At 37.6% G+C, this 25,148-nt stretch overlaps 3 protein-coding genes across 8 annotated transcripts in view; 2 read left to right on the top strand and 1 right to left on the bottom strand.

Moving 5' to 3' along the window:
* dnajc12 (DnaJ (Hsp40) homolog, subfamily C, member 12) overlaps window positions 1-4,663 on the top strand; it is an 11,174-nt gene extending 6,511 nt beyond the window's left edge. The window contains exons 4-6 of one of the 2 annotated variants that reach the window (XM_079634351.1): window positions 2,019-2,139; window positions 2,264-2,572; window positions 4,181-4,663. In XM_079634351.1, coding sequence (XP_079490477.1) covers window positions 2,019-2,139; window positions 2,264-2,346 — 204 coding nt within the window. In that variant the 3' untranslated portion in view covers window positions 2,347-2,572; window positions 4,181-4,663. Of the gene's footprint in view, window positions 1-2,018; window positions 2,140-2,263; window positions 2,573-4,180 lie in introns of those variants that run through there. The other variant, XM_079634352.1, reaches the window with a different exon arrangement.
* Window positions 4,664-5,360: 697 nt separating this feature from the next.
* cox5b2 (cytochrome c oxidase subunit 5B2) lies at window positions 5,361-7,644 on the top strand. Its single transcript, XM_079635798.1, has 4 exons — window positions 5,361-5,519; window positions 6,204-6,274; window positions 6,361-6,460; window positions 7,417-7,644. The coding sequence occupies exons 1-4, from the start codon at window positions 5,423-5,425 to the stop codon at window positions 7,527-7,529; spliced, it is 381 nt and encodes a 126-aa protein (XP_079491924.1). The 5' UTR covers window positions 5,361-5,422; the 3' UTR covers window positions 7,530-7,644.
* A 60-nt stretch (window positions 7,645-7,704) lies between these two features.
* The window catches only part of herc4 (HECT and RLD domain containing E3 ubiquitin protein ligase 4), a 31,145-nt gene continuing 13,701 nt past the window's right edge, over window positions 7,705-25,148 (bottom strand). For 4 of the 5 annotated variants that reach the window (XM_079635793.1, XM_079635791.1, XM_079635792.1 and 1 more), the window contains exons 11-24: window positions 24,355-24,414; window positions 22,761-22,872; window positions 21,813-22,002; window positions 21,488-21,660; window positions 20,753-20,872; window positions 19,351-19,449; window positions 19,097-19,273; window positions 16,976-17,119; window positions 15,002-15,168; window positions 14,571-14,637; window positions 14,387-14,469; window positions 12,034-12,217; window positions 11,152-11,254; window positions 7,705-9,093 (exon numbers count right to left, since the gene is read on the bottom strand). In XM_079635793.1, coding sequence (XP_079491919.1) covers window positions 8,885-9,093; window positions 11,152-11,254; window positions 12,034-12,217; window positions 14,387-14,469; window positions 14,571-14,637; window positions 15,002-15,168; window positions 16,976-17,119; window positions 19,097-19,273; window positions 19,351-19,449; window positions 20,753-20,872; window positions 21,488-21,660; window positions 21,813-22,002; window positions 22,761-22,872; window positions 24,355-24,414 — 1,888 coding nt within the window. In that variant the 3' untranslated portion in view covers window positions 7,705-8,884. The remainder of the gene's footprint in view (window positions 9,094-11,151; window positions 11,255-12,033; window positions 12,218-14,386; window positions 14,470-14,570; window positions 14,638-15,001; window positions 15,169-16,975; window positions 17,120-19,096; window positions 19,274-19,350; window positions 19,450-20,752; window positions 20,873-21,487; window positions 21,661-21,812; window positions 22,003-22,760; window positions 22,873-24,354; window positions 24,415-25,148) is intronic. The other variant, XM_079635794.1, reaches the window with a different exon arrangement.

Raw genomic sequence — 25,148 nt, 5'->3', positions numbered from 1 at the left:
TTATTTTTTTTAACTTTCATTTTCAGGATTCCCATTTCTCAATGTGACACAATTGTCAATAGTAATACTCCAATAGATGAATTTTGACAAAATGTGAATGTAAATGTTAAAATAATGATTTTATAAAGTCTAAATATGAATTATATAACAATATTAGGGAGTAGTATGATGAAGAGACAGCAGGGGGCAGTAGAAGACCACTTAAAATACTGGTAAAAATCAAGACTTGTAAAATGAAAGTGAGCCAATAAGTGGTCTTCTACTGCCCTCTGCTGGACAATCTACAATTTAATAGTCTTTTCACATGTGCTTTTGCATTCATATATTTAGACACTAAAAATTCCTTACATAACAATTACTATTATAACACAATCATATTTTGTCAGAGTTTATCACTTCATTTGTTCTGATGCATCACATAATTGCTAACAACGTGGTAAATCATGGTAAATAACGCTAGAAACATGGTAAATCATAGTAAATAAGGTGAATCATGCTAGAATCCTGGTAAATCATTCTAGAATGTGGTGTATCATGGTAAATCATCCTGTAACATGGTAAATCAAGGTAAACTAAGATAAATCATGGTAAACTATGGTAAATCATGCTAGAATCATATTAAATTATACCAGAATGTGTTCAATTGTTGTAAACCACGCTAGAACAGGGTAAAGCATGCTGAATCATACTAGAACTTGGTATATCATGGTAAACTATGGTAAATCATGCTAGATTCATGGTAAATCATAGGCTACTGGAACATTTTAAGTCATGTAAATCATGGTGAATCATATACTAGAACATAGTAAATAATTATACATCATCCTAGAACAGGGTAAATCATGGTAAACTTTGATAAATAATGGTACACTATGGTAAATCATGCTAAATGTATGGTCAACTGTGGTAAATTGTACTAGAACGTGGTAAATCATGGTAAACCATCCTAGTACATGGTAAATCATACTAGAATCATGGTAAATCATACTGGAACATGGTAAGTCATGGTAAATCATGATAAATCATAGCCTACTAGAAAAAGGTAAATCATGGTAATGAGAGGAAGGATTTGCACTCTTTACAGAAGCAATCGTCACGGTCAATCTGCCGGATGCATGCAAAGAACCAGTGCAGAAGCCACCTTTCCAGTAAATACGACTTGTGATTGGACTGTACGTCAGCAGACAGCAAAGCATTGGCCAAGAGCAGAAAGGCCCTCCCTCCAGGCTTTTTTTTTAAGTTGCGAGGCTTCATTTTCGCTCAGTCTGAGTTTCAGAGTTTCAGAGCAGAGCTGCGTGACATCGCTGCCAACAATCACGCGAGTCGCAAGCTCGCAACTGTGTGCGCGTATCTCCGCAAAGTGGGTGTTGTAAACTCAGATCTGAAAAATTAGTCTGCAATAGGAGTGCAAATTTAATGTAATGTAATAAGTTTCGCCCTTTCGAACCTCAGTTTTCAGAGTTTCAAAACTTTTTTTCACCTATTCGCACACCAGTTTTCAGATCACGGGTTTCAAGGTTTCAAATCTGGAAAACAAACTATACAGTGGGAGAACACTGACAAATTTGAAACTCTGAAAAAAAAATTGCGCAACATCGTAAAAAATGTTTTGCAGTTCTGAAGAAGGAAATCTCAAAAACAACATAATGTTTGCAGAGATATTCTTATTTTTTTTACATTTTGCAAGCTTGCAAATCTTATTTTTCGATCTTGCAAAACTTTTTTTTTTAAGATTTTGAGTTTTCGAACACTTAGTTTCAACCTTTCAGAACTTTATTTTCAGTTTTGAATCATGGCAGGATATTAATCCCATAACATTCTGTCGCCAACGGTCACTGTCGCTCGTGTCGCCGGAAGTCGCCAGCGCTCCATTGAAATGAATGGGATCTTGTCGCTTTGTCGCTGCGTGTCGCTGGCGGTGTGAACGGGGCTTAAGAGTTTTGAAAATGTACAGATTACTTGTGAAAATTTTGCCAAAGCAATTAAACCTTTGCTTTGTGTGTCTCCACACACACCAGTCGATGCACTGGGCCGTGAGGATGAAGAAAGAGCCGATGCTCGAGGACTCAGATCCAGATCCAGCGAGCGTGAGGAACGAGAGCACAGTGGAGAAGTGTTCAGACACAGCGCTGCCGTCAGGTGACACACACACACACACACACACACACACACACACACACACACACACACACACACTCTTCCTCTCTTCTGTTACGGTGTTGACCGGTTCCCCTGGATTCACCGAGACGTCTCTGCTCCACAGGAGACTGCCGGCAGCACCGGTTCCGCTGGGCGGGAGAAGCTCCCTCGGGCCTTTTGCTGAAGTTCAGGAACTATGACATATAAACTCTGTCTTATGATGTTCTGTTTATTGTTTCTGTGTGAGTGCATGTAGAGAGTCATTAGCATCAGAACTGACCAATCATTAACTGTGTTTATTATATATATAATATATGTATTGAAATTAGTGATAATTTTATGCCTTAAAGGCACACTCCGACTTTTTGGGACTTTAGGCTATTCAACTTATCCCCCAGAGTTAGATAAGTCCATACATACCTTTTTCATCTCCGTGCGTGCTATAAGTCTGTTTGACGCACCCACCGCTAGCCTAGCTTAGCACAAAGACTGGATGTAAATGGTTGCAGCTAGCATACTAATCCAAATAAGTGACAAAATAACGCAAACATTTTCCTATTTACATGTTGTGATTTGTATAGTCACAGAGTGTACAAAAAACAAAGTCACATGAGACACAGACATATTTTAACCGTATAAATACTGGGAACTATATCCCCTGAATATAGGGCGGAGTGATAACCGCAGCGCACCTGAGACGCGCTCTGAACGAACTCTCTGCTAGAGGTCTTCACGGGTCCAAAAATTCTTACCCGAACCGGAAGGGACCCGTAATTTGCTACACCGAACCGACCCGGACCCGACTATTATTTCAAAAGCTGGACCCGGACCCGTGCAGACCCGATAAATTTTTTGTAAGCTGGACCCGAAACTGCCGGGAAGACACAGACCCGACTGGACCCGATTGTCACATTTTCCACCTTAAACTGCTATTACAAGTCAATAAACCTGTTGCGAAAAATTACAACTTTTTGTCTTACCTAATTTAAGGAGCCGTAGCAGCGTAGTAACGTTAGTCTCTCCATCCTTTCCTTGTAACGTTACGTTACCTGACTGGCTGTGATGCATTACAATCCTTCGGCTCCGACAAGAAAGTTATCCATGTTATTCCTCTCGTTATTCCACCAAGTCCAAGCTTAATCCTTGTTATTTCAGCTTCAAAAGTCCACATGATGTCACTAACTCGCACAATAACTTTTGGCTGTTTGCCTTTTTGAACTATAATAACGATTGCTCGTTCAGTGCCATGGCCGCTGCGCTGACGTTATTTATCATCTCCGTGCTCTCTGCTCTGCATCATCGAGTCTGAATCTGACCACTAAAACTTTAAGATTGAACAAAACGATTAATTGACATTGTAAAATCTAAAGCGCGGTTTGGCTGTCCCTCACTGAAGCTCTGCTTCTGGTAACTGGTTGCCATAGAAACATGACACGCGCTTGACTGCAAATGCGCGCTAGCTGGATGGATCAACCTAAAATATGCTTTTTAACGCAATTTATTTTGAGTGTCAAAGTAAACATTCATGTGACAGTTCACCTCAGATTATGTTACTGATTTAAAATATATTAAATATGAGTGTGACAAGACGCATTTTTGAGATTTGATGACTCGCACGGGTATTACACACAATGTTAAACAGACCCGGGACCCGAAGTAATAGATTCGACCCGACCCGGACCCGGCTGATCATTTAAAATATAGACCCGAACCCGTACGGGTCCCGGGTCGGGTCCCGGGTCAACGGGTCAACGGGTTCACCTGAAGACCTCTACTCTCTGCTCCTAACCACGGCGCGTCTCAGGTGCTGCGGTTATCACTCCGCCCAAGTAGCAGTGCTTCGCCTTCAGAGAATATAGTTCCCAGTATTTATACGGTTAAAATATGTCTGTGTCTCATATGACTTTGTTTTTTGTACACTCTGTGACTATACAAATCACAACATGTAAATAGGAAAATGTTTGCGTTATTTTGTCACTTATTTGGATTAGTATGCTAGCTGCAACCATTTACATCCAGTCTTTGTGCTAAGCTAGGCTAGCGGTGGGTGCGTCAAACAGACTTATAGCACACACGGAGATGAAAAAGGTGTGTATGGACTTATCTAACTCTGGGGGGTAAGTTGAATAGGCTAAAGTCCCAAAAAGTCGGAGTGTTCCTTTAAATGTCTTGTCGAATTGTTTACTGATTGTTGAATTATAAGTAAAACAAATGTATTTAATTCATATGTGACCAATTACATTTGGAATATAATTGCATTCAATTAATAATTGTACCTTGTAAAAAAGAAAAAAATGCCACTTTTGTAGTCATATTTTTTTTATCTATTTTCAGCATTTTGAGGCAAATATATGTGTATTTGAGTAAAGGTGTGTGCTTTTGTGGCCATTTACATTCCGTGTGTGTTTGTGTGTGTGTGTGTGTGTGTGTGTGTGTGTGTGTGTGTGTACTTCTGCATTGTACTTAATTGACAGTCAATTTGTCAAATTCTGCAAAAATAAAACAAGGTATTGTTTAATAGGACAAATATTGAAGTCAATATTATTTATAGATAGACAGACAGATAGATATAGATAGAGATAGATAGATAGATAGATAGATAGATAGATAGATAGATAGATAGATAGATAGATGGATGGATGGATGGATGGATGGATGGATGGATGGATGGATGGATGGATATATAGATGGATAGATGGATAGATGAATAGATAGATAGATGGATAGATGAATAGATGAATAGATAGATAGATAGATAGATAGATAGATAGATAGATAGATAGATAGATAAAACAGTATCCTATAAACATCTATTAAGATTTTACTAATTTGAGTTAGGACCTGTTTCAAATTATGATATCTTAAAAATATATAATTTTAGTGAACATTTACTTGTTTTTAACCTACTGTACCTTGTCCACTTGTGTAACTATGAGGAGACAATTATCTCTCTTAACGAGGATGGAGGAAATGTATTTATTTGTTTGCCATTAAGGCAAAATGAGATTTAAAAATGATACAGCTTTTTATTTAGTATGTTGGTTTGTTTTCCTTCTTACGGAAATAAATAAAGGCAGTCGGAACAGATTTTACTTTTATTTTTACTGTCCTCTCTAATTACACCTGTCCGCTCTTCCTGTTCACTCATTGGTCAAAGTCCAGCGGTTCTCCTCTCTGATTGGCCAATCCCCTGTGTCAATCATTTTAGTGACTTTCACGGACACTATTTCACTTACTGCAGCGGGAGCGCGCGCGCACAGAAGACTGAAAGTTTAAAGTGAAGATGGCAAGTAAACTCCTCCTGAGAGCCTGTCGAGTGACTCTGATGGGGAGACCAAACTTTTTAATGAAAACTCCTCAGCGTGCGATGGCCGGGAAAGGTTAGTGGCATTTAATAATTTATCGTTTCTTTATAGAAATTATGATTCATTTGAATTCGCTCGCGATAAATTGTACTGATATAACTTTTCCACGTGTAATACTAAAGAAACATGCTGTAATTTTCACAGTTTTTTTGAATGAGTGACATTAGTATAGAAACGGACATATGAAATCGCTCGTTAATATCCCGAGAAGATTAAAATATATTGAAAGTAGCGTTAAACACGCTCGACATTTCTTGAAACAATAACGTAGTGACTCGTGTGATTTATAAAGAGAGATTATAATCAAGGTCATTAGTTCTTTATGTTGTGAAGGGCCTTGCTCTGGCCTTTCTTGGCACAAAACTCATGTTCGTGTGCCAGTTATTCTGGATAATGGCGCACAGCAAACTAACTGAGCGTCTCTTTAATTAATCACCCGGTATCTGGCGACACCTAGTGGACAAATGTTGCAATCTCACTCCCAAAACCAAAACAGGTGTAAAGTAAAAATACTGGGGGGGAAATATGTTTATTTAATATATAAACATATAATATATATACATTGATTTTATTTACAATTAAATAATTAGTTGTACCTTGTGGTGGTACAAATAGCAGCCAAAGCAGAGATTGTTTCTCTATCCTGGACTATATATTGTATATTAAATCTTACCACCAGTAAGGTTTTTTGTTTTCCAGGTATTCCCACGGATGAGGAACAGGCTGCGGGGATGGAGAGACGCATCCTGCAGGCGCTGAAAAAGGGCCAGGTAAAATATAGATGACATTTTTTGTTTGACCGTAAGATTTGGTGAGTGTTTGGGTTTCAGGATGTTGTTTTTGATCCGTTCTACAGGATCCATACAGCATTTTAAAACCAAAGGAATACGCCGGATCCAAAGATGACCCTCATATTGTTCCAAGCATCAATAACAAACGGCTGGTCGGCTGCATCTGTAAGACACACACACACACACACACATACGAGAAACTTGAAAAATTTAAATATGGTGCAAAAGTTCATTTATTTCAGTAATTCAACTTAAAAGGTGAAACTAATATATTATATAGACTCATTACATGCAAAGTGAGATATTTCAAGCCTTTATTTGTCATAATTTTGATGATTATGGCTTACAGATTATGAAAATCCCAAATAAAAAATTTGAATATGGTGCAAAAGTTTTCATAAGCTGTAAGCCATAATCATCAAAATTATGACAAATAAAGGCTTGAAATATCTCACTTTGCATGTAATGAGTCTCTATAATATATTAGTTTCAGCTTTTAAGTTGAATTACTGAAATAAATGAACTTTTGCACCATATTCAAATTTTTCAAGTTTCACCTGTGCATGTATATGTATATATATATATATATACACACACACACACAAATATATATATATATATATATATATACACACACACATAAAAAAAAAAAATATATATATATATATATATATATTTCGTGTACACACACGAAAAAACACACACACGAAAACACACAGTCACAAGCGAACACACACGAAAAAACACACACACGAAAAAACACACACGAAAACACAGTCACAAGCGAACACACACGGAAAAACACACACGAAAAAACACACACGAAAACACACAGTCACAAGCGAACACACACGAAAAAACACACACACGAAAAAACACACACGAAAAAACACACAGTCACAAGCGAACACACACGAAAAAACACACACACGAAAAAACACACATACGAAAAAACACACATACGAAAACACAGTCACAAGCGAACACACACACACACCTCCGCTGTTGGATTTGATGTAATGTTACGATGCTATAAATGAGACGATGCAAAAGTACAATAAGAAATGATTCCTCTGCCAGGAAGGCTTTGCTAATGCGCGCGCGTGTCTGGTGTTGTGCAGGTGAGGAGGACAACACCGCGATCGTGTGGTTCTGGCTTCACGAGGGAACCTCTCAGCGCTGCCCGTCCTGCGGCTCGCACTACCAACTGGTCCATCACGAGCTTCCACACTGATCCAAACACACACACACACACACACCTGCACTTCTGAACCGCAGTGCCTATGCCAAACATGTACAGGACTCAATAATAAAATAAGTTAATACAATAAAGGACTATAATGAGTTTCTGTTGCATTGTAATCTGGAAAAATATGCTAATGATGAACACGTCAAAAATCACAACATCAAAACTAGAAAATATTGTGTTTATTTACAATTTACAAACACAAGAAAAATGTCAGCATTTGTTTCATTGCTTCCACATATTCTTCAAAACACACACACACACAATGGCACAGCAACTAGTAGCTCACACACACACACACACACACACACACACACACACACACACACACACACAAGTGTTTTAAGAGTTTTAACTTGAACGTCATGCACCATGAATGAGTGCAATAACCCAACTCACTTATTTTTATTGGTCATTTATTATTATTACTCTGAATTATTATATTTTTAAATCACGCAAACTTCTTAACATCTGTTAGACTTTGCATTTCCACTCCAGCATATGAGCGTTATACATTATAACCGTGATGATGATCAGATTTTGGTACTTAATCTTTGAAAACAAAAAATAAGTCTCAAAACAATCTGTGTGAGTGTTTAGTTAAGGCATATGTCACAAAAGTGGTGTAAGATCCCTTCAGGACACACTTTATTTTAACATCATCATAATAATACTCATCCATTACATCCTGAAGTCAATCGACTTCCTAAACTCACATGACATTAATAACCCTTGAATCTGATTGGTTTAGCAAGTGAGAAGTCATTTAGAATAAAATCATATTCTATATAATTAAATCAAAACATAAAAAAAACAGGTTTTGTAGTGTTACTGGTAACACTGTACTATAAGGTAATATACGCTAATATTATTAGCATTTTTTTTATCTCTACATACACTAAATAATACATTTTCAGCAGTAAATGTAATAGTGTATGTATGTTAACAGTAGCTAACGCATTTTGAATGGACAATGAAGTGTATTTATAAATATAAATCACTACAGTGAATTTATAAATGAACGAATTCTGTAAAATGCTGTTGTTTATGATGCTAATGTTAACGAACGAATTCTGTAAAATGCTGTTGTTTATGATGCTAATGCTAACGTATTGAACCTTATTGTAAAGCGTTACAGGTTAAAAAAGAAAGAAAGAAAGAAAGAAAAAAGAAGGGCTTACTGAGCGAGTAACACAATCCTGATATACAAATGCTGTTTAACAGTTACATGTCCCACTGGGATGCTTGCAGATTTGAGAGTCTTTATTTGAGTAACTGATGCATGATAAACCGCACGTGTCTATGCTAACCGCATCTGGTGCTGAAGCGCGTGTACCTGCGCGTCACACCAGGTTGAAGCCCTGGTCGTGCTCGATGGCCTGCAGCAGTTTGTCTCGCAGCGTGTCTTTACTCGTGTACTTGGGCAGGTCCAGCATGTTGAAGCATGTGTGCGCCACTGGGAAATACTGCTGTCCTCCCCCCGTGGGCTGGATCACCAGCGCCAGGCTCTTCATGCCCATGATGGGGATCCGGTCGCTGCCCGTCAGGAACACTGGAGGAAGTGTTCAAAATACACACAACTTATTTTTACATATGTGACCCCTGGACCACAAAACAAAAATATTTTAATATTTATTTTATTCCTAAAATAAACACCAGCAACAAAAAAATATAACGTTATAACACATTTATTCCTCCGCCAAGAAATGTAGTTCCAAAGAGGTTGCTAAGCAACACATGCAACAACAGTTGTGCACATAGATATACATAGCAGTAAATGAAGACATGTCTTATCAATCACAAGTTCAGTATGGCGTACCACAAGGCTCAGTGCTAGGACCGCTGCTGTTCACTCTGTACATGCTACCATTAGGAGATATCATTAGGAAACATGGAATTAGCTTTCACTGTTATGCCGACGATGCTCAGCTGTATAACGAGATCTCGCGAGACTAAAATGTGACGAGATTTATCGTCGAGTGAAAAGCTGTCTCGCGATTTCGCCATATGAGGCTACGTACAGGCGCATTTGATAGATATTCTTAGCACCCAATAAACGGCGCCGAGCATTCGTAAACCACGCCTCAAATACGAGAAAATGCACATGTGGTTCCCAGACCCAAGTCTCATCGAGAATTGGGTCTGGCGTTAGCCAGGCTAATAGAATATATCATAGCTACATTCACATTACATTACGGTGTACACCGCGGCACCGGCCGCCTCCACTGTCGTTTTGCTATTGTAAACGTCTACTCCGCTCATCCAGCACGAGTTGCATTCGCACACAGACTGTGACAGTGCAGCTGGAATCAGTTCACTGATCGCGTTACGATGGCGGAGGATTTGTTGCGCAACAGAGAGTCGATCTGAGATGTCTTAGGGCGGTTCACACAGAACGTGTTTTTCCATTCCAGTGCGGACACAGCGTTTTAAAAACACGGCGCTCAAGTTAAAATCAGTTCCCCCATTCCACTGCCAGCGTATCGCATTTTACACAGCAAAAACGCTTTCTGTGGGAATGGCCCCTTATCTTGTAGAACGCGCGTTCAGCACCGCCACTACGGAGTGAAAATGAAAGTAAAACACGATGCGCGCAAATTAGACTACATACAATAGCCCGTCTCCCAATATCAAACCTATCTCTGGACGTTGTGGTCGTGGCTCTGGTCTCGGTTTGGTCTCTGTTTGCACTTTGAATACAGAGAGAGTTGGCCTACTTTGATTATGGTTGCACTTGCACTTAATTATCGTTTGAACTAATAAGAAAAACTGTTGTTTTATAGGCTACTGTTTTTATTTCTATTTTTAATTTGTGGAAAGTAGTTTCATTTGGAGGTCACACACAGCCTCAATCAGAAGCTCTGGAAGCTCATAATGTACAGTAAGGTCTGAAGAGACCCGTGTGAAATCATACTTGAGAGTTGAGTTTGTGGTAAAACCTTTACAGTGCTTCTATATTGTTGTATTTCAATGTATTTGATAATTCATACTCATAAAGTAGAACTGAAATGACATTCATTATTTAGTTAAAACATTTCAAAATCCACCTGCAGACTTTTTCCAGTCATGAATTTTGTCATTGAGGATTTCTATCAAATATTGTGCAAAAATCTCGTCTCGTTCTTGTGAACCCAATCTCGTGTCTCGTCTTGTCTCGTGAGATAAGGGTCTCGTCACACCCCTAATAGCCACGTTAATAACGTTTGCAAGAAACCAAACCGTTTGTAAATCCGTCAAGATTTCAGCGAGATAAGAGGATTTGTACATCAGGAACCACAGAGCCCGCCAGAAAGCTTGCCTGTGACAAGATGGCCGCCGGTGACGACGTTAGAGACTCCGCCGTAAGACATCTAGCCTTTATTATGTACATCTATGGTTGCGCAGTAATGTAATCCGGTCGCAGGTGTGTGTTTGCTGGGTAATTTACAACGGCTTAGAACGCGGTTCAACCAATCAGAATCAAGGACTGGAACTATCCGTTTTATAAGGGCCCTTAGAGACCATCCAGAACAAGATTCTGGATTTCTCTCTCTTTATCACTCCAGAAATCAGAAAATACTGTAATGAATGATCATGTGTGTAAATCTGAACTCAAAGATGAATCACTTACGCAGGAACTGTTTCTTCTTCTCCAAAGGCAGCTCGTGAAATACTTCCCAGAACATCTTGATGGTGGGGTGATCCGCCCAGTACTCGTTCTTATACTCCGTGCTCTGAGAATCAACACACACACGCGCACGCGCACACGCACACGCACACACACACACACACACACACACACACACACACACACACACACACACACACACACCAAAAGTTAAAAGGTGAAACTAATATACTATAGACTCATTACATGCAAAGTGAGATATTTCAAGCCTTTGATTGTTATAATTGTGATGATTATGGCTTACAGCTTATGAAAACCCCAAATTCAAAATTAGAATATTGTGAAATTATTACTGAAATAAATGAACTTTTGCACGATATTCACATTTTTTGAGTTTCAACTGTATCATTATATCATATCATTGAGTGTTAAGTGGGAAATCTGCTTAATTATCATAAATATAATGCAAAATCTAAACAAAAAAAAATCTTATTGTTCTAAAATTTTTATTTAATTTTTATATTAACTATTTTTTTGTTGACATGCATACAGGTGAAACTCGAAAAATTAGAATATGGTGCAAAAGTTAATATATTTTAGTAATTCAACTTAAAAGATGAAACTAATATATTATATAGACTCATTACATGCAAAGTGAGATATTTCAAGCCTTTATTTGTTATAATTGTGATGATTATGGCGTACAGCTTATGAAAACTTTTCACAATATTCTAATCTTGAATTTGGGGTTTTCATAAGCTGTAAGCCATAATCATCAAATTTATAACAAATAAAGGCTATATTCTATTTTGCACGATATTCAAAATTTTCGATTTTTGACAAAAACTGCAGCAGTTCAAGCAAATGACACCAGTGAACTGTTACCTTCTCCAATTCCTTCCAGTCGTAGTTGGTGTTTCCTATGACCATGGCCTGCAGTTCGCTGGGCTGGAAAAGCTCCAGAACTTTCCCTCCACACACTTTGTGAAATCCAGCGTGGAAAGCACAGAACTGAGGAGCCACGGAGGTGTTGAATATATAGTTAACGTAGGCCTTGACGAACTCCTGCCTGGTAAGGTTGACAAAAGGTTATTTAACATATATATATATATATATATATATATTAATCAAATCGTTAACTCTTTATTTTGATAGTCCACTTCAAACATTCTACGGACTATAACTTTGCAACTACGGCTCTGTGTACACCTGGTTTTAAGATGCGTTTTGGTCGATCGGATCACAAGTGGACGACGAGAAAGAGAACCTGTCAATCACAGCTGTCAATCATGACGTCACACCACCGCATCACATAACTAACAAAAAACGTATTTTAAAAACAAACACTTGAACTTACATCAGCATGATAAAAACTACAGTAAATGACAGAAACCATCTTTGGAAAAAAGATATTTGAAGTGTAATTTAATTAAGTTGGTTGAATAACACGTGGAGGCGGGGTTTATGAGCTATACTAGGACCAGCCACCGGGGGGCGATCGAGACGATTTGGCTTTGACTTTTCAGGACTTGTGCGGCACTCTTGTATGAAGGACTAAAAATGACAGAAGGAAAAATAAATAAATAAATGTAGAAATAAATAAATAAATGCATAAATAATAGTGAAAATAAATAAATTTTGGTAATATAAATGGCTATTTCTGTATTTTGCATGTATTTATTTATTTATTTATGCATTTCTATATGTATTTATACATTTATTTATATATTTATGTATTTATACATTTATTTATTTATAAAAAAAAATTATTTATACATTTTTTTATTTATACATTTTTTTATTTCTGTATTTCCACATTTCTACATTTATTTTTATTTATACATTTATTATGCATTTATTTATTTATTTATTTATTTTTCCTTCTGTCATTTTTAGTCCTTCATACGGTTGGTCTTGAGAAACTAAAGCTGCTGCTCTCTGTATGTTTCTCAGTCTTCGGTCATGTTCATATGTAAATTGTGCACGTTTTTTTTGTCCATTATATCTTTCAAAAGATCTGAAAACCCTATATATATACATATACCCTCCCCTCGAAGAAATCAGGACAGAAGTGTTTGAAAGTGGACAAAAAGTGGTCAGATCGACCAAAACACAGCTGTAAACAAAGCCTACATGTCAACTAGCAGTCATTAGAGTATTAGACTGTATATCTGATAACACTTTATTTTTATTCACCTCAAAAATTCCTCCTTACAAATAAGGTTAATTAAGGAAATCTCATATACATTAATTCATAGAGTTGATCCTACAAAGGTATTCCTACAAAAATGTAAAATTTATATTGATTTAAAATGTTCTTTCTGTGAATGCTCCACTGAAACAATTTCTCATTTGTTTTGGTCTTGCCAATATACCCAGTATTTTTGGAATAATGTGGAGGTTTTCATTGCTGATAATATTTTAAAAACATTTTCTTTATCTTACAAACATGTGATTTTGGGTTATTATATCAAGGATCACTCTTTAAAGGTTGTTGGTTTTATTATACATTTTATTTTATTTCTATGTAAATTTCAGTGTCATAAATGCAAGTTTACAAAAGGCAAACCTCTTTTTATGGTGCTTAAAAAGAAGATTACAATGTATGTAGATATGATGTCAAAATCTAAAAATAGTAAAGTGATTAATATATGCTCCTCCTTTAACATTTTCATATAATATAAAAAAATAAATATAATGAATGGTGCTGACCTGTAAAGTAGCTATATTTTCTGTATTTAAATTGCATTGTAATATCCTATGGAATTGTTATATAATGTATATCTATTTGTAAACTGATGCTTATGTACCCTTATGTATCCTTTTTTTTTTTTTTTTATTGTTCCTTGTTGAGGCATGTGAATTATTTTGTGTTATATGAGATATGGCACTGTACATGCTACCTGTTGTTGACAATAAAGCATAAATCAATAATAATAAATAAAAAATAAAATAAAAAAATAAAAAAAAGCGCCCACATGTGCAAAAAAAACAAACAAAAAAAACAACTTTATTTTTATTCTCCCCAACAGACTTTCTACTGACTATAAGTAACTTTGCAACTACATGTTAACTTATTCTACTAATCCAAACCCTAAAATGCAACCCTAACCCAACAGTCTGCTAATACTCTAATGAGAGCAAGTTGACATGTTAGTAGAATGAAAAAAACATTAAAAGTCACAGGGTGAGTTAATAACAGTCACAATGACGTGATGAGAGGATGTAAATATAATACCTGTTGGATTTGTTGACGCTGACGTCTGTCCCGTTGGGTATCAGCTCTAATACCTCTGTGGCACCAAAATTTTCCTCTGTGATCTGTAATTATAACAACGACTGTATTTGCATTTATTTATTTTTTAATGAAGCATTTGTTTAATAGGACATTACATGCAAACAACACTTTAACTGGTTCTTACTGTGAAATTCAGGCAGTAAGTTTCCTCCAAATCATCCTCAGTGTAATCCAGCAGCTGCTGAAGACTCCTGAAGAGAAAACCATCACATCTACACTAGTAAAAACACCCCTACGTTCCCTAAAAGAGGTCATACCATTCATTTTTCAAGATGATCACATGACCTCTATCTTCTAAGGCCTCTAAATAATTCATTAAAATGTTCTGACCCTTAAACTTAATCAATTTTTACCAAACAACTCCTCAAACACACGTTTCTGAACACAGAATATGATGTTATTGTGGATCGTGCATGTGTACAAATGATGGTTTATGTCCACAATGTGTATCATAGTACATCAGACATCTCAAACCGTCAAAGGTAGTTTGATTGTTCATGATATGATCTCTCTTGAGCACAAAATTAAAGCATGATCAATCGGTTGAAAACGCACCTTCCGACATCAGGCATGAGTTCCTTCAGGTCCTCTAGAGTGGGCACTTTCTTCAGGAGCTTCTTGTACAGCGCGAGTGGGAAGTTCAGCTCCACTATAGTGAGGTTATAGATGGCCAATCCACAAATGACACCAATCAGGTGGAACAAGTCGATGTCTTCAAATGTCTGCAGTAAAGCATGAGTGAGACTGACACTAGTCGCTTCATCAGCAGCATATCTGATATTACCAAGTGAGTAAGATATGAAGAGTTGGTTTTCTATTCTTTTTTTATGATTATATTTCCTATGTATATTCTTGAGAACTTTTGAATGATGATTCTTCTAATCATGTTTTTGATCTTGTTCTAATTAATGTATATTACATATAAACTGGTTTTACTTTCATAAATGTAGGTTCTAATGTTTCCTAATGTTCCCTTTCAAGTCAATATTTATATAAATATGGTATTTTTGTGTTGTATATATCTATATATGTATCTATCCATCCAACCATCCACCCATCAAAATATCAATCCATCCAAATATCTATCCATCCATCCACCCATCAAAATATCAATCCATCTATCCATCCATCCAAATCTCCATTCATCCAAATCTCTATCCATCCATCCATATATCCATCCATATATCCATCCATCCATCCATCCAAATATCCATCCATCCATCCATCCATCCATCCATCCATCCATCCATCCATCCATCCATCCATCCATCCATCCATCCATCCATCCATATATGGACTGCATGTATATAATGCTTTCACAGACCCAATGGCCACCAAAGCGCTTTACATTTAGCCTCACATTCACCCATTCATATATCTACCCATCCATCCATATATCTATCTATCTATCCATCCATCCATCCATCCATAAATCCATCCATCCATATATCCATCCATCCATCCATATATCTATCCATCCATCCATTCATCCAAATCTACATCCATATATCTATCCATCTATCCATCCATCCATCCATCCATATATCTATCCATATATCTATCCATCCATCCATATATCTATCCATCTATCCATCCATCCATATATATATCTATCCATCCATATATCTATCCATATATCTATCTATCTATCCATTCATCCATCCATCCATCCATCCATCTATCTATCTATCTATCTATCCATCCATTCATCCATCCATCCATCCATTCATCCATCCATCCATCCATCCATCCATCCAAATCTCTATCCATCCATCCATCCATGTCTATCTATCCATCCATCCATATATCCATCCATCCATGTCTATCTATCCATCCATCCATCCAAATATCTATCCATCCAATTATCCATCCATCCATCCATAAATCTATCCATCCATCCATCCATATATCTATCCATCCATCCATCCATAAATCTATCCATCCATCCATCCATATATCTATCCATCCATATATCTATCCAAATATCTATCCATCCATCCATCCATCCATCCATCCATAAATCTATCCATCCATCCATCTATCTATCCATCCATCCATATATCTATCCATCCATCCATTCATCCAAATTTACATCCATCCATCCATCCATCCATACATCCATCCATATATCCATATATCTATCCATCCATCCAAATCTCTATCCATCCATGTCTATCTATCCATCTATCTATCCATCCATCCATGTCTATCTATCCATCCATCCATCCATCCATCCATCCATCCATCCATCCATCCATCCATCCATATATATTTATGATGATTGAAGTATACAACTTGTTTTGTCTGATTTACTTAAATGTACACGTGTTAGAAGAATAAAAGTAAACGTGTTTTAGAAGTTGTACTACAGTAAAAGATCTATAAATGAGGTGTGATATCAAACGTTTGGTCTCTGCATGGTGCACTTTGTTTGGTATGTACTGAGAACTTCTGCTTTTTTTAATGGCCTTTGAATAAAGATTTGTAAAGATTTTTTCTCAAAGGAAATTGCATGCTTTCTTACTATACCTTGTGAGCGAACCAGATGAGTCTGGACTCCTCGTAGTATCTAAACATGCCATATTTAGGGTCTAAGAGTTCCTTCATGATGAGCAGGAAGAACTCTTTTCTCACGCCGCCAGCGTCCACGGCCTCCTCTCCAACAAAGATCACCTGCAGGATAATAGCATTAAAAACTGTAGTAGCAGGAATAGAGACAGAACGCATTTAGGCCACGCCCACACCGGCTCCATTGACTTTTTATTGTGTGAAGCTGTCTCCTTATAACTTATAACAAAAAACAAAACAATGCCTAAAAGCGGCTTTGTGACAATGTGTACAGCAAACAAGTTAAAAAAAGAAAATACGTTAACCAGAAATACGTTTTTATAAACTTTCGAGCCCAATTTTTTTTAAGGAGACAAAAGTAGATACTGGCAATTGAGAGTTCGCAGAGTAATACGTGACCCTGGACCACAAAACCAGTCAATTTTTTTAAATTGAGATTTATACATCATCTGAAAGCTGAATAAATAAGCTTTCCATTGATGAATGGTTTGTAATGATAGGACAATATTTGGTCGAGACAACTATTGAAAATCTGGAATCTGAGGAGCAAAAAAATCTAAACATTGAGAAAATCTCCTTTAAAGTTGTGCATTTATGTTCACGATTGTGCTGCATTCACTCACAACAATACATGTTTTATATATTTAGGGTAGGAAATTTACTAAATATCTTCATGGGACATGATCTTAATATCCTAATGATTTTTGCCATAAAAGAAAAATGGATAATTTTACCCATACAATGTATAGTTGGCTATTGCCACAGATATACCCGTGTGACTCCAGACTGGGTTTGTGTTTCAGGGTCACATGAACGTAATCGGCGACAGGAATGGCTTAGCTTACAGAAATATAATATATATAACTGACATTTGGATATTTGACCTACCAGTGACAATGTTTACAGCACACGTGGTGTATTTTTAGTGCATACTGAGTGTCAGGATCCCACAATTTGCCCATTCGTTCCAGCCTGTATTCACTTTTGGGTCCTTAAACGCTCCTTTTTTAGGGTCGACAGCTTATAAAAAAGTATTTCTGCATTTTTCCGCTTGTTTGCTGTACACCCCGTCACATAGCAGCTTTTAGACATTGTTTTGTTTTTTGTTAGAAGACAGAAATGACAAGGAGACAGCTCAGTCAATGGAGGCGGTTGGATTGTTTCCCACTCAGGTGTGAAGACACAGATTAAAGGATTAGTTCACTTTTTAAAAAACTTTTGCTGATAGTTTACTCACCCCCGATGTCATCCAAGATGTCCATGTCTTTCTTTCTTCAGTGGAAAAGAAATTAAGGTTTTTGATGAACACATTTCTCCATATAATGGACGTCAATGGGCCCCAAACGGGTCAAGGTCCAGATGACAGTGTCAGCGCCGCTTCAACGGGCTTTAAACGACACCAGACGATGAATACGGGTCTTATCTAGCGAAACCATCGTCATTTCACAAATAAATAAAAAAAGTTTAAGTTTTATAAGCACAAGCGCTCGCCTTGCTCTGTTCTGTGATGCGTGTTCGTGACGTCACGTAATACGCAGTTACGTTGTAAAGGTCACGCTTCTGTGAAAAGTAAAACATTTCTATCCTGACGAAAATTTTCTTTTAGGCTTTTTAATATTACAACACCCAATATTACGCACACGAAATGAGCATTTTAAACGATAAACTGACACAAAGACATTTGAATATGTGTGTATGGTCCTCCTTCCTCACATCTGTAAACACTGACTCGTCAAGCGTGACCTTTACAACAGAACAGAGCAAGGCGAGCGTTTGTTCTTATAAAGCTTACACATTTTTATTTATTCTAGAAATGACGATGGTATCGCTAGATAAGACCCGTATTCATCGTCTGGTGTCGTTTAAAGCCCGTTGAAGCGGCGCTGACACTGTCATCTGGACCTTGACCCGTTTGGGGCCCATTGGCATCCATTATATGGAGAAATGTGTTCATCAAAAACCTTCATTTCTTTTCGACTGAAGAAAGAAAGACATGGACATCTTGGATGACATCGGGGTGAGTAAATTATCAGCAAAAGTTTTTTTAAAAGTGAACTAATCCTTTAAGGCAAACTTGTTTACCTTGAGCGGCTTCTTGTAATCTACGTTTTTGGACTTCCTCAGCACCTCCATGGAGTCTCCCACCACGTTTTCTCGACGTACAATGAGTATGAGGCAGGGGTTTACGGACTCCACTCCTCCACCACCAGAGAGGAACAGCGAGTGCAAGTTCTGTCTCTGGGCCTGGTCCACGGCTATCTGATCACAAACAGCACTGTGAGCGCACTAGAGTACAACATGAGGTCACGTCTTCAGATGCGGCAGAGCTCTCTCACCTGCATCTGGATCACAGCATCGGTCTGGAGGAGCGTCGTCTTCGCCTGAGCGTCAAAAACAAACGGGTATTTGCACAAGATGACCTGAGAGTCCATGACCTGTTCGAGACAGACGGGAGACAGTGGAGAATGATTTGAGATTAAATCCCCCCTGTGGTTAAAATCCAGTTGTTTATGTGTCTATGTGGTGTTTTTAATCTGCTTTAAAAGACAAAGCATGTGTAAGTTCATAAGTAGACAGCATTGCTGAGTATTTTCTGCTTAAAACTGCAGTGAACCAAAGACAGTCTCAAAAACACGGTTTGAAATCGCTGGTGTTTCTGACGTCACACACTACCTTGTAACCAATCAGATCAACGTGTGATCGTCCACCAGTGGATCTCTGAGTGAGTGGAGGCGGGGCTCATCTGCATATTCATAGAGCCGCGAATACTAAATGAGGTGTCGAGTTACTTTCAAGATATTTTAAGGCATGAAGAATTTTTTTTCACAGGAAAAAACTTTTAAATATGTAATGTTGTGATCAAAGAGGAGTTTTAAGGAATAAAATTATTGACTTCAGGGGAACTTTAAAGGAAAGTGTAATTTGTACACATCTAGCAGCACCAAACAGAACAACCAAAATAAAAGACAAGTTTCAAACACAACCTAATTCTGTTCGGTGCTGCAAGTAGAACAAGGATCACACACTTTTTGAGAAAAGCACTGCTTTCACACAGCGCGTTGATCCTGGGAAATTGCAGAGAAATTGCCGGAGTGCTTTCTGTGCGAACGCAAACACGTCCCGGGATTGATGCCGGGTTGGGGACCTAGTAACATTGCCGGGATCAGTCCCGGAACGCGCCCTGTGTGAACAAAAGCCAGGATCAATGCCGTAAGGAGTGTGTCGTAGTGATGAAGCACGTGCCATCGCGCGACTCTAGAAAGTTCGTGTTCGTCATCAACAAAGAAAGAACGAAAAAATCTCAGTCTGCAAAATGGACCGAAGCAGAAACCAGGAGCTCCTTACTATCCGCGCGGAAGCTGAGAGCGCTCGCTCGCCAGCGCTGTGGAATGGTACGCGATGCGCTAGTGCACATGTTCTCGACGCGTACGTTACACGTCTCATCCTGACGTCACGTGTCTTTACGGGATCTTACCGGGATGTGTGTGAACGCACTCACAGATCCCGGAAAATCACTGGCAGTGTGAATGAACCAAAATCAAACGATCCCGGGACACATTATCCGTGTATTTTCCAGAATCTCTATGTGAAAGGGGCTTGTGTGTATTCACTGCTCACCACTCCTAATGTGTTTGCACTAACTTGTGAGTATGGGTTACCATACTTGGCCTTCACATGTAGCTTTAAAATTCAGGAGTGTAAAATTATGCTGATTACCTTTGACCAATGCAAACTCACCAAAGAGAACATCTGCTGCTGAAACCAGGTGACATAATCATTCCTGATGTCAATGAGCTCATCCAGCTCATGAATATAGAACTTGTCATACTGGATGATCTGGCCAGCACGCTCATTAACCTGCAACACCATAATAAGAATGATATTAGCAAATTACAATATGGTTCCAATTGTTAACTACTGTACATTTCACCAGCAAGAATGAGAAGAACTTGTTCAATGTACCACATTATGAGTGGGTAGTAAGACAAGCATTATGTGACCCTGGACCACAAAACCAGTCACATGGGTACATTTTTGAAAATTGAGATGTATACATAATCTAAAAGCTGAATAAATAAGCTTTCTATTGATGTGTGGTTTGTTATGATAGGACAATATTTGGTCGAGACACAACTATTGTAAATCTGGAATCTGAGGAGCAAAAAAATGTAAACATTGAGAAAATCTCCTTTAAAGTTGTGCATTTATGTTCACGATTGTGCTGCATTCACTCACAAAAATACATGTTTTATATATTTACAGTAGGAAATTTACTAAATATCTTCATGGAACATGATCTTAATATCCTAATGATTTTTGGCATAAAAGAAAAAATTATAATTTTGACCCATACAATGTATAGTTGTCTATTGCCACAGATATACCCGTGTGACATGTGACTGGTTTTGTGATCCAGAGTCACATATTTTGATGTAAAGTACCTCTAAAGTACCGAAAAACTGTGGTGCTCACCAAGTGGAGGATCTCCAGGAGTTTGAGGGAGGTGTGCAAGAAGCAGGTGAAGATCCTCTGCTCAGAAAGTGGGATTCCCAGTTTCTGCATCCGCAGTAGATACACCACCACCTCCTTATAGAGCTCCACCAGCCTCTGGAAGACCGCTGGATCAAACCTGGACCACCAGTTTCCTTAAAAAAAAAAAATATATAGACAATATATAACAATCACTCGGCAAGATTGCCCCGCAACATCGCTCAAAAAGCCCTGTGCATCATCACCTTTACAAGAGCCGAGATGAAGCCCGACACACAGATTTCCTCTTATAGAGGATGGGACGTACCAAGCACTTTGATGGGGGTGTCTTTCAGGCTCACGACGGCCTTGGCGAAGGGAATGGTGAGGGTGGTGTAGTTGCTGGGGTTGTTGAGGAGAGGACACTCGGGCAGCGTGAGGTAGAGTCTCAGAGCCTCGATGTCTGGAGGAGAACCGCTCAATCTGGGGAGGAGATGCTTCTCCAAACTAGCGGCTATCTGGATTAGGAGAACGCATGCATTGGTCAGAACAGGAGTGATGGGCACTTAAAGAAAAATAATGCTTCTGAAAATTACACTATATTTAACCAGTCAAAAGTTTTGGATCGTTTTTTTAAAGGAGGCCTTTTTTGCTCACCAAAAATACAGTAAAAACAGTGGAATATTATTACAATTTAAAATGGGTGTTTTCTATGTGGATGTATTATAAAGTGTAATTTATTCCTGTGATCAAAGCTGAATTTATCATCATTACTCCAGTCTTCAGTGTCACATTATTCGTCAGAAATCAGGATAATATATGTCACCACAAAACCAGTCTCGAGTCGCACAATTATAAAAATGATAGATTTCTCTTTTATGCCAAAAATCATTAGGATATTAAGTAAAGATCATGTTCCATGAAGACATTTAGTAAATGTTCTACCGTAAATATATAAAACATGTATTTTTGTGAGTGAATGCAGCACAATCGTGAACATAAATGCACAACTTTAAAGGAGATTTGTTTCGATTTTTTTGCTCCCTCAGATTCCAGATTTTCAATAGTTGTGTCTCGACCAAATATTGTCCTATCCTAACAAACCACACATCAATGGGAAGCTTATTTATTCAGCTTTTATGTGATGTATAAATCTCAATTTCAAAATTGTGACTGGTTTTGTGGTCCATATGATGATTTGATGCTCAAGAAACATTTCTCATTATTATCAACTTTGGTTTCATTCAAGCTGGAAACATAAAAACAAGCGACTCACAATTTGTGAGATTTGTGGGTAATCGGGTTGGACGAGCCTGTGGTAGAGCAGACGGGCCGTGTTAATGTCCACACCGGAGCACTTGCTGCTAGTGCTGTAGTGATCTGGACTGCTGCAAAACACAACACTCATTGGAGAAACCATCATCAGCTGTTTATGAGTCATTTTAGGGGCAGATTTACTAAACAGGGCAAATTAGCGTGAGAGCACAATCGAAAACAGCGCAGATGAGAGTGTAAAGTTCTGCGCGTGATCTACTGACGACGAGCAAAATAAAGAACACAGACGCAGTCAAATCATTCCCATAATGAGCAACGCAATCTACTAGTTAGCGTCTAGTTTAAGACGTGCTTTTTTAGGGCAGTAAATAATAGCGCAAACACCATAAATTGATGAGTGCAAACCTTAGTAAATCACCTTGCCTAATTCATTTAAAGGTACAATATGCAAGATTTTCTGCCACTAGAGGGCGCTACATTCCACACAACAACAACGGCGTAGCTTGATGACGATGTGAAGGAGCGTGGAATGATGGGAACTGTCGTTTTTAACTCCACCGTGGATGTAAATCAGTCAGACGGGAATCGAAAAATCATGTTTATGGATAAAGTGGAGGTAAAGTTCTATTTTTATAAATGTTGCGTTTAATGACAGGCTTTTATTTCATTAAAATGAATTAACCGTAAGAAAAGTAAGGTTTAAAACTAAATTGGTTATCATAGATGTTACTGTATTTGTCTAATTCATTGTTGTGATTACGCTGCACAGTTTTACGTATTCTCAACAATTGTTGTAAAAGTACATTCAAACATACCCACATCATTTGACTGATTAATCTTTATGTATAACACATGCTATATTTATTTACATGGCCATAAACACCAGACGTGATAAACAATGTCGATAAACTAAACTTTGGTTGACCCGTAAGTTGACGTTTACGGGACTTGTTTTTGTCGACAGAACCAGCTGCAATCGGTAAAGAATAATTGTGTAATAATTGTGTAAGAATAATTTCTCACGATTTAAAAATAGTTGGAAACATGTGGGATATTGTAAGTAATATTGTAAGTAATATTGTAAGGATATTGTCAACTTAACAAAATATATAACACTGGCCTTGTGATTTAGGGTTATTTTAATGCAAAAAGCTTACATATTGTACCTTTAATAATAATAATAACTTTATTTTTATATAGCGCCTTTAATTTGTTTGTTCTATTATGTAAAGCTCATTGAGACGCTTATTTAAAGCAAAAAAAACAAGTAAAAGCTAACCTAAAAAATGCGTTTTTAAATGAGATTGAAAATGCATTTTCATTCAAGCTTCTTTTTTTGTTTTAATACTCTCCTCCCCTAAATGTTGCCTCTGAAAGGGAAACTCCAACAAATGCATATGCAATAAGATCAGCCGCAAAAATAACCTTTTCAGCGCTCATTTTTTACTGCGTGTCTTTAGTAAATCCTGACAGTAGTTTAACGCCAAAAGAGGTTTTACGCTGGCACATTGCACAAGCTGTTAGTAAATCTGGCCCGTAGTGTGTATATACACACACAGTACACAATGTGTTTTGAATGTGTAAGATCTAATTACCTTCCAGACAGAAAACTTCCATTGAGACAACTCGCTGAAGAGCACACAAGATCAATCTCACTGCAAGACACCAAAGACACATCATCAGTGTGATGTTCAGACAGCATTTAAGTGTTCAGATTTCAATTACGGCTTTTTTTTAAATATTAGGACAGACCGAGTTTCATCTACATGCCCTAATGTAAAAATCAAAGTACAGAAAGTCAAAGCAATACTTGGTGATTTCTTTTTGTGTGAACATTGAAAAAAATAAATGTTATGTACAATATAGGATTTTCATAAAAAAAACAAAAAAAAAACACACACACCCTCCCTACCCTTCTCTTTTATTACGAGATGTAACATTATGTCAATGTTTTATACATGCATGCAAATAAATCTTCTTTGAAAATGCTGGATTCAGTATATCATGCAGCACTAAGATAAGATTTGTAACTAATTCCAGTTTCCGTACTCATCATTGTCGCTTGTATGAGAGTGTGTGTTGGCCATCTCTGCACAATCGCAAGCTGGAGCACTGCTATATTTTTCTTTTTAAGGCCATACTTTGTAAACTGCCTCCTTACTTATGCTCTCTTCTGACTCTTAAAGTCACTACCAGGAAATGTAATCTTCGATCATATGGGCAAATCATGTATGATATCCCACGAACGCGAACGGTCTTCGGTGAAAGTGCCTTTAAAATTTTTGCACCTTTTTCCTGGTATAAATTGCAGAATCAGCTCAAATTTGACTATCCTCATTTTAAATTGTGTCATTGTCGGTAAATAAAGGACTATTTGAGGACTAAATGC

This window comes from Phoxinus phoxinus (genome assembly GCF_949152265.1).
Source record: "Phoxinus phoxinus genome assembly, chromosome: 14".
NCBI classification, from domain to species: domain Eukaryota; kingdom Metazoa; phylum Chordata; class Actinopteri; order Cypriniformes; family Leuciscidae; genus Phoxinus; species Phoxinus phoxinus.
Note: the sequence above shows the minus strand (reverse complement) of the source record. Positions and strands in the feature narration are given on the sequence as shown.

Coding starts and splice junctions, on each gene's coding strand:
- cox5b2 (XM_079635798.1), top strand. CDS start 5,423: ATGGCAAGTAAACTCCTCCTGAGAGCCTGTCGAGTGACTCTGATGGGG. Junction 5,520..6,203: donor GCGTGCGATGGCCGGGAAAG/GTTAGTGGCATT, acceptor TTTGTTTTCCAG/GTATTCCCACGGATGAGGAA. Junction 6,461..7,416: donor ACGGCTGGTCGGCTGCATCT/GTAAGACACACA, acceptor GGTGTTGTGCAG/GTGAGGAGGACAACACCGCG.